We start from the raw sequence: 12017 nt of genomic DNA, 5'->3' as shown, positions 1-12017 counted from the left end.
CTCTCATTCTAGTCTAGAATCCCTAACCCAAACTCTGAAGTTGTGCCCTTACTCACTGAGATGGTAATTCTGTGCCCCTGTTTCAATGGGTAAATCTGTAACACTGGGAAGGAATATTTCTAAATACAGAGTAATGAAGAAATATAATCTTGATAGATTAGTGTGAGTTGTGTGTATTCAGATAAAGTGCGCAACAAGTTTTGTAATCATTGTGTTTCTCTGAACATGTTCAGTCTGTGTTCTCGATATGAGGAACGTAATTATTTTTAATAGTAACATCCATTTAAATAAAGGAAATGGCTACTACATTTGTTTGATTTCCTAGACGTACAAGAGCTAAGTACCTTGAAAGATTTCATTCATTTGACTTCTAAGTATGCCTGGTCAAGTATTTAAAATTTTTTGAGAGAATTGAATATATTAAACTTGAGCTATAATAGCAAAACTCTAAGGAAATTTGATTAATTGTCTAAGTAGTGTTAACTGTATAAGGAAGATTTGCTATGTTAAACATAGGAGAAAATTCAACATTAACTTTCAGAATAAGTGTAAGTAATTGTTTTTATTTTATACAAAAAATGTCAGATTTATAAATAGAATAATATTTTAAAGATGAATTTTAGGATACAAGAAAAACTAGATTTTCAAATGTACAATTTTAATAAATTAGATATTACCTCAAGTATTTTCCTTTAAAATTGAAACTTCATTTAATAAGATGAATATTGATTATAAAAGTGAGGAGAGCATTGTCCTACCAGTTGCATATCCAATATCCATCCTGTCCTTCATCCATGCCAGCAGAATCCTGATTGGCTGTGTGTTTGTTTAGGCGGTGGGTTGAGATTGGTCTCAGCCAATCATGGCAAGTCTGCTTCTTGCTTTCTCTAGACTCCCTGTCAGCTTTGGAAAGGCCATGTGACTCAGTTCTGAACAAGAAAATCTACACAGAAATTTGTTGGGGGTGTTTCTGGGAAAGCTTTTACTTCCAATGAAAGGGGAGATATGGTTGGTACCACCTTTTTATCCATTTCTTCCTTCCATGAAGCTAGCTTTGAAGTCTAACAATTCAATAGCAATCTATGACTATGAGGTAATAAATATGTGGAAGGCCAAGGGAACCAGAGAGATGTTGATCTTGACATTGTTGAGCCACTGAGCCAACCCACAAACCCAACTGCCTCCAGACTTCTCATGTGAGAAAATGAATAAATCCCTATTTGTTTAAACCATTGTAAGTTGGGGTTTTTAAAAAAATCATTTGCAGCCAAAAACATTCTTAATTAATCCTCAAGTAACTGTAAATAACCTTTCCTGTGCACAAAAGCTTTCCCATTCAGACACTAAAAATTCCCATTTGACAGCCATAAATAATGAAAAATAACTTGGTCATGGATACTTATGATTTGGGTATCAACTTATTTCCAATAAAAACACTGTACCTTGAGCAAATCCCCCAAATGAATTCAATTATTATATTTGAGATTCATGATAAAATAAAGAAAAAAATCTTGAAGCTACCTCTTCTGCCTTGAGGGTGATGATTCTGGAGGTGGGAATTTTTCCTTTGGGCTTTGCCCTTAGTAACTCCTCATAGTTCTTCCTTTCCGCCCCATTTCCGTAAAGTATTTGTAGCTTCCAGATGGCTTCCTCCACTGCATCTTCCCTGTCCCACTTATCTGCCTCTTCTCTGCCCAGCTCCTCCGTCCTGTGTAGGAGTTTAGTCAAGTTCTTCAGCTCCTCCTTCCACTCCTGCCAAGAGAGAGTAGAGCCAAGCCCCTCAAGACAAAGATATGGAAAACAATGACAAAGGGAAGAGTCCACTGTCCCTGCGGAGGGCAAGAGGGCTGCATATTCAGGAAATCTAAAATCATCTAATCCAGCAAGGGATCATCTACCCCAATCTCCCTGGTTTGTTGATGAGGAAACAGGGACCCAAAGAGGGAAATGGCTTGCCCAAAGTCCCATAACGAGTTGTGACAGAACTAAGGCTAGAACCCCCATCTCACTCTATTGAACTTTCTCATTCTGTACTATGTTCTTTTCATTCAACAAAGGCATGAGCTATATTTACAAGGAATATAATGTCTAAGATTATATTAATCGCTAAGAGAGAGGGAGAAGGAAAGAAAGAAAAGGAAGGAAGGAAGGAAGAGAGGGAAAGAGGAAGGGAAGCAGGGAGAAAGGGAGGAAAACAGGGAGGGAAGGAGGAAGGAAGCAAGCAAGGAAGGCAGGAAGAAAGCAGGCAGGAGCCACTTACCTGGTCAGAGAGAAGGTGGATTTTGGCCTCATACTGTTCACAGCAGCCCGAGCTCACTTGTACAATACATGACGTACATATACTTTCTCCAGACACAGGTAGAAACATTTCTTGCTGGATGATGGCATTGATCAGGGAGCTCTTCCCAGCCCCAGAGCTTCCAAATAATCCAATGTAGATTGGGTCCAATGATGGTTTTTCAATCAAGGCAAGAAGCCTGTTTCTAGATCAGTTTTTAAATGCACATTGTCATGGTCATCACAGCATAGTGGGAAGAACACTGGACTACAACACAAAGGAACTGAGTTCTAATCCTAGGCAAGTCACTACATCTTTCTGTGACTTGTTCTCTCCTTGGTCAAAGGGGAATATTAATCCCTGTTTACTAGACAGAATTGTCATGGGGATCAAATGAGATTATGAAAAAATACTTGGTAATGACAATTCTACACAAACTCTATAACGTCTATATAGATGTGAGGCATCCTTGTTTGTGTTGTATGAAAATTACCTAGTCTTGACCCTAGAAATAAAACTTACGCAAAGGTGAAGTATTATTAGGAGCAACACAAAGTCTTATTGAGCAGGAGAAATTGCAGCCTCAGCGTCACTCAAGTCCTTCACGTTATCTCAGCACAAGCAGTTGAGAGCACAGCTTAGAGTCACACAGCCTGGGTTAGATTCTGTGACCTTTCACTTACCAACAGTGTGACTTTGGTCAATGTCTTGGCTTCCCTGAGCCTCAATTTCTGGTAAAATGAGGATGATTGCTAATAACAGCTCCTACTTTATGGGGATATTGGAACAATTAAACAAAATTTGATGTATGTAAAGTATTGAGCAGATTACCTGGAAACAGTGACAGTTAATGAATGGCAACTATCAGTCATAATAATAATGGCCCATAGCTACAGAAATTTTCAGCCTTCTTTTTTGGGTTTCTAATTGGAAATTCCCTTTCATTGTTAGAGAAAAGCACTACAATCACCTAAGGAAAGACATCAACGTAAGATTTGATGGGAGCCGATATCAGACTCACATGAGATACTTGACTCCGTTAGGAATACTGTCATCCAGGAAGACAGACTGAATAAGTTTCTGATAAGTGTTGCTCAAAACCCTTCTGGTCCGTGACTCCAATTTTTCATCTGGAATCAACAGAGATGTATTACCTGGGAAGTACCTGGCAGGGGTCAAGTACAAGGTCTCCACAGGAGGAGTCTGCTCAATATTGCAGAGCAAGAAAAAAAGAAATGAAATGAAAAGCGAAATGAACAAGATAGCAAATTATCTGACACTAGAGATAACAGCTCATGGAAGATAGGAATCATCAATGCTGAGAGCCTCCAAGGAGCCAGCCTACTCTGAAACTCCTTGAAACGGAAGTCAGCATTTGCTTTGCCATGTTCTTTAGCCCTTCTAGATTCTTCTCTCTTGTGGTCATAAAAAGAAAAAATGCAAGGACCTCATAAATATCCACTAAAGCACCAAACCAACCATTTTTGCAGTCTTTTTTCTAATCAGGAAGAGGTTATTTTGATAACAACCCTCCTATCCAGAGACTCCTAGAGATAAATTGTCAAATTCGATATCTCTGCAGAGACTATGAAGCCTCCCTTTCTGGACCACCAGGTTCATTCGGAGATGTTTCATCCTGTTTTAGAATTTAACCTTCTCTTCCTTTGAGCATTTTAACACATTTGGAAAAGAGAACAGAGCCACATTAAAACAAGCCATATAGCAGTTTCATGACACTCACATTCCTTAAGAGCACTTTGTTCCACGGAGGGAAATGCTCGGAACCGTTGGTCTCGATCTGAACGTCTTCTTTTTTTCATTGGCTCTTTAAATAAATCATCGTCAACTAGAGATAAACAGAGCTTATATAAAATTAAAGGTCTTGGGGCATGGTATATTTGCCTGACGTCCATCAATATACAAACCTGAAGAGTCTAAGAGGACCCCTGCCAGCCCTGTAGGCCTGTAAGCTCATTTCAGAAGCAGGCACTGTTGGGCCATTCCAGTCTGGTTCCTTCCCAGAGTCAGAGGACTTTTTGCATCTAGTTCCAAAATGCGGAGCCCAACATATCTCCCCAGATGAAAAGTATCTGTTTGGAAATCCTTAGAAACAAAGTGGCTGGATATTCTCCACCAAATGCCAAGTTTTAGGAAATCAACCAACTGTGTAAAGAGAAGCCCACGACAAGGCTAAGTGTGGGGCCACAAGACAAGGCCTCTGGGAGGTCTTTTCAAAGTGGGAAAGAAACTGATCAGGAGCAGAATGCAGAGGAAAGAATGGGCCATGTGATCAGGGCAAATCTCTTCTCCTTGAGCCTCAGTTTCCTCATCAGCAAAATGAGAAAGCTGGCAGAAATATAAGTAACACAAGAATTTTGGAGGGTGCCCAGCCAGATGGACGCCCTTCAGAGATTAAATTTGCGGAAATTTTTCCCTGTTCTTCACTGAAAGACATTAGCAGCCTCTTCCTTACATAGGCAAGAATACAAATCTCTGAGGAGCAGATCTTTGTAGCTCTGCGAAGATTCGTTCACATTACTGGTTTCCCTTGGTTATGAAGTGAAGGGCTGGTAGGGTCCATAACCCTCAGGAAAGGGTATAACCAAAACATTGTGTTTTGGATAAATTTTAGAAAACACCCCCCCAGTGGTATCACCTGGTTAGATAGGGGCAATAAGTGAGTCTTTGGGGGTCAAGGTTATTGGAAACGGTCCTAACCCAGTGCCCCTGGGCTGGCTGGTGCCTTAGAAAATGGCTGTGAGGTGAACTGGAAGAAAAGTTGATCCCCAAGAGTCATAACACTAAGTTCACATAAGGGCATGAAGGCCCCAAACTGAGCATGACAGTGGGAAGTCATCTTCCCTGAAGAACAACACAGAAGGAGCTTCCCTCAGGGACTCAGGATGGCAGCCCAAGCAGAAGGCCCATCTCCACCACTGGGCTCCCAATGTGGGTCCCCCAGATACCTTAGGCGGCATTCCCCCTCTGTTCAGCCTTGCATCTTCCAGCACAAATTCTGCCGTGTTCTGGAGACAGCCCACAGCCCTCAGAGTATTGCAGGGCAGAGTATGCTGTTTGCCAAAGCTTGAAGCTCTGCCACCTCATGCTCCTGCAGTGACAGGGAACTGAAAGAGCTTGCACTTCAGCCCCTTCGAACTTTATGATTGAGCTCAATTCAAAGAATTCATCTCGGTTCAGTTTCAAGACTACATTAGAACTAAATACCAAGTGGTTGCTGGCTCAGTTGCTGGAGCTGGAGAGGAAGGGATAAAAAAGAAAAGAATATGCCACTCGAGCCCTTAGGCCAGTTACCACCCAAGGAACACTTTATCTGTGTCACAAAAGGTGTCTCAGAATTCCAGGATGTTTCCACAACCTATCTGTGGGAAGAAAGCAACAGGACATCAGGCCTTGATCTCAACTTTGTAACTCAGGAACTCTTTTGTGTAAATGATGTTTGCACAGCATCTCAGTCACATGTGTCAAACAAGGGACAGGTCCATATATCCATGGCCTTTATTTCAACTTCAGAAGGACTGGCAATTAATCTGATAAGAGACTGGAAGCTTATTTATCAACAAAGGCAAAGTCTAAGAAGTTAGATAAAACAGCAGGGTTTTAAACTTTTTCTTCAATTTCTAAAATGAAAAATCACCTGGAAAGAAGAAAGTATCCTATCTTGGATTTATATACCATTTAAGGGTAGTAGCTTCATATTAAATCGTAACTGGAATGAACTGGCCTGAACCTGGACCACAACTCTTACTATTCCCTGTAATTGCTGAAGCACTTCCTCACCTTTTCCATCATTTTATACCAAATTACCGTGGGAAAGAGCAGTACGGGTGCGTGGGGGCAGCCCACAGAAGGAAACCTCAGTCTACTGCTGCTGTTGCTCCTTGCTGCCACAAGGTGTCACTTTTGAATGCTGATCCCACACAGCCCGACCCACGATGCAGGTTCACTGCTGATCCTGACCATTGCCAGAGACTGCCAGCATTTCCAAGCAAAACAACTCCACCCTTTCAGGGCTAAGCCCAACCAAGGGTGCCCCCAAATCGCAGTTCTTTCCATTTGCGTGCCCAGCCATGCCTCAGATGCTGGCCACTACCCCACTGACCCAGAAACACTGCTTCCCTTGCCCCTAAGGGGGTTCATTCCCTGCCTGTGAAGACATTCTTCCTCTTCAATTCTCAAAACACAAAGGATGTGATACACCCTGTTTTCTGCATATAGGGGTTACTTCCCTGCACCTTCCTAAGGAGAGCTCCCTCCTTGGCTCCAGGGTCCTGCCCCCTGCCCCGCCCCCACCCCTCCACCCCCAGCTTTCTAGGTAGGAAGGCCTCCCTCACTGTCTCCAATGTGGTTCACTCTACACTTCCCCTTGTAAGGAAAGCATCTGAAATGATTCTAGGGGCCTGACCTTGCCCATTCAAGAGAAGCTACCTGCAGAAAATCTAAGCTGGTTTTCTGGAAACTCCTTTTAAAGGAGACAGGGCACAAATTTAATTGCTGGTCAGACAGTCCGCTACACTATGAAGAGGCTATTTTAGTTGTTGTAGAAATAATTTTTATTTATATTCACTATTAAAATGCATCATGAGAAAGCAGCTTCTGAATAAAGAGCAATCTTAACCCACTTGCCCTTGATTATATAATGGTAACTAGTTCCTATTTACTTCATCAAAGGATCTTATAGGGATGTTACCTGGATGTGGCTCCTGACCCACAAAATCCTCAGTTTCTGCCATTTCCTGTTATGTAAATGCCTGCTTTTATCCACTTAGAGAATCAGCCTGAAAATACACACAAAGTACAAGGGTGAGGGGGGCATGAACATGGGACACAGGCCCAGCAGAAATTATAAATATGAAAAGCAAAAAACCAAAAATACCATGTAAATTTGCTATGCCTTGTTTCCCCAACCAGATTCCAAGCTCGTAAAGGGCAATGACCATTCTAACTTATCTGTGAACCCCTCACAACACCTCGTACACTACATGGTGATTTACATATGAGAAAAATCAATGTTTGACCATTGGTTTTCAATAATAGTTGTCTCTATAGAACTTTAAACCGATATGACCTGAGATCTTTAAGGCAACTCACTCCGAAATAAGAATAAATCTCTAGTGACCAGAACCATGAAGGTGAAGTCATATGGCTTTGCTGCTTTGGGTGACACCATTGCCCCACGCAGTTGCCCACTTGAATCCTCGTGTCAGTGACATTTAGTGCTGGCAGGTCTCAGCAAGCATCTGAGAGATGGATGGAACATTTGATATTCCTAGGGCTCCCTGGAGTTGCTTTGGGGGCTACTGAGTAGGGAAGGAGAGACGCAATAACTGGGTTATCTGGATCTTCCTCACCACCCACCCTCACTTCCACCAGGAAGACACCCCTACTGCAGCTGCAGGCAGCACCACAGCATGGGGCATCCACAGGGGAGGGAGAAGGAGAGACACATCCAAAAGAAGTGTCCCATCCAACCTGTCTTAAGTCCACTGGCAGACAAGGCTTGGGCACAGAGGGAGAACTAGACCGGTACAGGCTCAGAACAGAGGGAGCTGCACAGACTGGCTGTGGATACACTATCCTGGAGCTTCTTTTCTCCACACACAGAGGAGAACTTGAGGAACACAAGTGGAGAGCACCCCAAGTGCTTACTCTCCATATCTGATGTTGCTATTTAGATTACTCAGCTGTGTAATTCAAAAGCAGAGAGTCACCAGCCCTTCTGAAATATGCAAAATCCCACCTGATCCGTCAACCCCCACTAGACCCACAGGCCGTTAGTTAGGGAGACTGTGCTTCATTTACATATTAACCCCAAACGAAAATCACAACTCACCAGTTGAAACAGCCTCATACTCTTAGTTTGGCTGGTGGTTATGAACTGACCACACGGTTTCTGTACTTGGTGGGTGCTGATGGAATGTGGTGTGAACCCCTACTATGTGCAAGGTCCTGAGCCTTAGGTAGTTCCTATCTCTCTGTTCCTTATCTTGTGGCCCCCTCTCAGACCATCTCAAACTCCTTACAGATCTCCAAGGGAGGGTATCCTACTGAACTGCCATGCATTTTAGCACATGCTGTTCCTCCTGTGTGGAGTACTCGTCCCTGCTTCTTCCTGGTGAATTCCTACTCTTTCCTCAAGATCCTGTTTTAGCATTTCCTCTGTGGAACTGTGTCCTGATTCCAAATCATTCTCTCCTTGTGTCACCACTGCTCTGAGTGCACCTTTGTTATAACGCTTACCATGCTTTATTTATGCCTCCTCCTCCTTACTGAACCCTGAGCCATTTAAGGTCATGGCTGCATTTGTTTCAATGTTGCATTTCTATCATGAAGAGCAATGACTGACAATAAACACTGAATGAATGAATGAAATAATGGAGGGGAGGCTTTTGATGAGATTCTACACCAAAGGATGTTTAAAAACCAAATTCATTTTTGATATGATTAGAGTCTGGCTTAAAAAGTAAACCAAAGAGTAGGAACAAATAGACAAGTGTGCAAATGGAGCAGCATTGATAGTGAGGACTGCTCCATAGGAAGTGGGAATGTTTAACTTGAGGAAGGGAAGACACAGGCAAAGGCAGAAGATGGGGAGAGGACTTCACAGCTGTCTTCAAAAACATGACCTTAGGGGCTGGCTCCGTGGCTGAGTGGTTAAGTTCGTGCGCTCCGCTGCGGCGGCCCAGGGTTCGCATCCTGGGCGCCGACATGACACCACTCGTCAGGCCACGTTGAGGCGGCAACCCACATCCCGCAACTAGAAGGACCTGCAACTAAGATATGCAACTATGTACGGGGTGGGGGGGTTGGGAAGGGAAAGCAGAAAAAAAAAAAAAAAAAAAACCATGACCTTAGAGCTGCATATAAAGGAGGGACGGTGCATGCTTTCTACGGTCCCAAGAGGGGAGAACTAGATCCCCTAGGTGGAAAGTACAAGAAAGCACATTTTGGCTTAACATTCTCTAGCAGTCAGGGCTGTCCAAAATGGAATGAGCTCTCTTGGAAAGTAATGAATTTTCCACTACTAGAGGTATTTGAATCTATACTTGTACAACCACATAATAATGGCATTGGACTAGAGGAATTTTAGGGCTTCTTCAAATCCCCAAATTCTATGTTCTTGTTCAAAATGTTCACCAGTAAAGCTGGTAGTGGAAGTGCTCTGTGGGGTCACTAAAAGTCATGGGAGACACAAGCAATTCCTAGTTTGAAATGCTGGGTTGGAAACACTAAACCACATCAAAACCTAGGTGAGTTACGATAAAAAAGGTTAGATGACCTATAAGGTGCTCAAGTATACGGTAATGCCCATCAGCAACTTTAGATACAGAACTAGGAATTACCCCTAGGAAAGAGATCTGTTGTTTTCCGAAGACAGCAGCTCAATGAGCCAGAGTCACACAAAATGTTAGGCAACATATCACTGGAGCAGTGAAAACAAAACAAAATGTACGATCCTACCAGCGGACAAATGCACTGGAGACCTCCAGGACAACCTGTGTTCCGGGGTCAAATTCCAGGAGGAAATAGAGGCACCAGATGAAGCCCGAAAGAACTAACAAGGTGATAAGTGTTACCACCATGTGAACACTGAGATTAAGGCCCTTCACTCTGAGAGGTTAAGCAGATTTAGAGTAGAAACAGACATAGTCACCAAATTCTAGAACGTGGGCAGTGGTTTTGGCTCCCTTCAGGGTCACAGGAACTTCAGTTCATCTGACTTCATTTACTAAACAACAGCACACGGCGGCCAGCATGGGCTGTTAGCATGTAACCATCCGGGGTTGGATTGGCTTTAGCTGCATGCAATGGAGACACCAAACCATGAGCCTCCTAGTCAGCAGCATCTTTGGTGCCAGCACACAAGTAATTTGTGATCCCTAACTGAAATTTGGAGAAATTAGACGTTATTTGAGTTGTAGTTGTGGTAAATTGGGCCTCAAATTCCTTCTGCCAATGTTCAAAGACTGGCAGGAAGAGATCATTTGATTGGTAAACTAAGACACTGGAAAATAGGAAGGGATCATTTACAAAAAGGCTGAGGAGGCAGAATGAAATCTATCAATTAACCAGTACATAGTCATTAGTTGAACTAAAGGATGCAATGGGACGGGCGTTGGAAATCAGGTGTGGAAGATTCCAGTTCTGGCTTTGGCACAAGTCAGAGTAGCTGTGGGACTTCAGACAAGTCATTCTATTACTCTGGGCTTTACTTTTGTCATCTATAAATGAAAGATTGAACTAGTCCTTAAAGTGCAAATGTTCTCTGATTTAGTTGGGAGCTAAAGGATTAAAGTTCCTATTTTGAATGCCACCTGCCATTGAAACCACGATCATACCAGTGATGAGGGCTCCTGTGTACTCAAAAGTCACACAACTGAAATTACTGTAATCTCAGGTTCATTTTGCTTTAAGGAGCAAACTACTCACAGGTGCATAGTCTCACCTCAGATTATGCTGAGGTCCACCTTCCCACCAAAGAGAGGCAGTAATGGTGGTGTATTTTGTGAAAATTTGGTTTCTGGGGAGAAGCAATTGAAAACAGTCCAAATTTATTGCTCATGCAGGAAAGGTTTTCATGCGTGGTTTATTTCACTTGCATTTCAACCATGTGGTTAGCACTTAAGTTTTGCTTTTAGTACTTATTTACATTCTTGTGCACTGAGCCTAAGAATAGCACCTTTTAAATGAGACTCTCTGCGTATGTAGCCAGATATGGGAAGGTTGCACAGAACCAGTTTCCTGTTAAAGAATCGCGACTTTTGACAGTTATTCTTGCTTCTCTCACTCTCTCTTTCTTCTGTTTGTGTTTGCTTACTGTCTTTTTTCTTAAAATAACATAACAGAGGTCACACAAATGCAATAGTCATTCCTACATCAGTACAGCTTCACATGGTGGAAACGAATAAAGAACGCTCTCAGCCCCTCCTTTTACAGACATGGACCCTGAGGCCCAGGGCGGAGAAGGAACTCCTCCAAGGTCACATAGCGACTCCAAGTTCAGTGTTCCCTTCATTCCATCAAGCAGCCTCAAATAGATACTATCTAAACAAAGCCTCCGGAGCTTAAGAGAAGGAGGATGGAGGAACAGTGCCCACAAATGAGGGGCTCCCTCAAATGCGTGACAAAGGCATTTGGGGAATGAAGGCTGGTGAGGAGAGAGAGGAGCCACTTGATAAAATTGTACTTAGGGACTCAAACTGAAGCTACTGCCTGAAAATTCTTCAACGCCCTCAGAAGTAAAACAAGCCAGAGTGAGGGTGTGTTGTTTGTGTGTGTGTGGGTGTGGGTGTGTGAGAGAGAGAGAGAGAGGGAGACTGAGTAGTACACTTTCACTGCATTCATCAGTGTCTGATGCAGAATCAAATGTGTATTAAGAATTATAGGGGCTGGCCCAGTGGTGGAGCAGTTAAGTGTGCACATTCCGCTTTGGCGGCCCGGGGTTCACAGGTTCGGATCCCGGGTGTGGACACGGCACTGCTTGGTAAGCCATGCTGTGGTAGGCGTCCCACACATAAAGTAGAGGAAGATGAGCACGGATGTTAGCTCAGGGCCACTTTTCCTCAGCAAAAAGAGGAGGATTGGCAGCAGATGTTAGCTCAGGGCTAATCTTCCTCCAAAAAAAAAAAAAAGAATTACAAATGTCCTCTTCTGTTCCCCTAGCTCCTCTCCTTTACCAGAATTTCATCTCGCCCTACCTTGCTTCACATCCTTAACCCTT

The 12017-nt window shown here is 43.1% G+C and overlaps 1 protein-coding gene across 6 annotated transcripts in view; it reads right to left on the bottom strand.

Annotated features, from left to right (window-relative positions):
* NUGGC (nuclear GTPase, germinal center associated) overlaps positions 1-12017 on the bottom strand; it is a 50299-nt gene that overhangs the window by 35569 nt on the left and 2713 nt on the right. For 2 of the 6 annotated variants that reach the window (XM_070505147.1, XM_014843318.3), the window contains exons 2-6: positions 6987-7074; positions 4020-4124; positions 3300-3408; positions 2261-2483; positions 1522-1752 (exon numbers count right to left, since the gene is read on the bottom strand). In XM_070505147.1, coding sequence (XP_070361248.1) covers positions 1522-1752; positions 2261-2483; positions 3300-3408; positions 4020-4124; positions 6987-7029 — 711 coding nt within the window. In that variant the 5' untranslated portion in view covers positions 7030-7074. Of the gene's footprint in view, positions 1-1521; positions 1753-2260; positions 2484-3299; positions 3409-4019; positions 4341-6986; positions 7075-12017 lie in introns of those variants that run through there. The other 4 variants (XM_070505146.1, XM_044766876.2, XM_070505145.1 and 1 more) reach the window with 3 other exon arrangements.

This window comes from Equus asinus, chromosome 3, assembly GCF_041296235.1.
Source record: "Equus asinus isolate D_3611 breed Donkey chromosome 3, EquAss-T2T_v2, whole genome shotgun sequence".
Classification (NCBI taxonomy): domain Eukaryota; kingdom Metazoa; phylum Chordata; class Mammalia; order Perissodactyla; family Equidae; genus Equus; species Equus asinus.
Note: the sequence above shows the minus strand (reverse complement) of the source record. Positions and strands in the feature narration are given on the sequence as shown.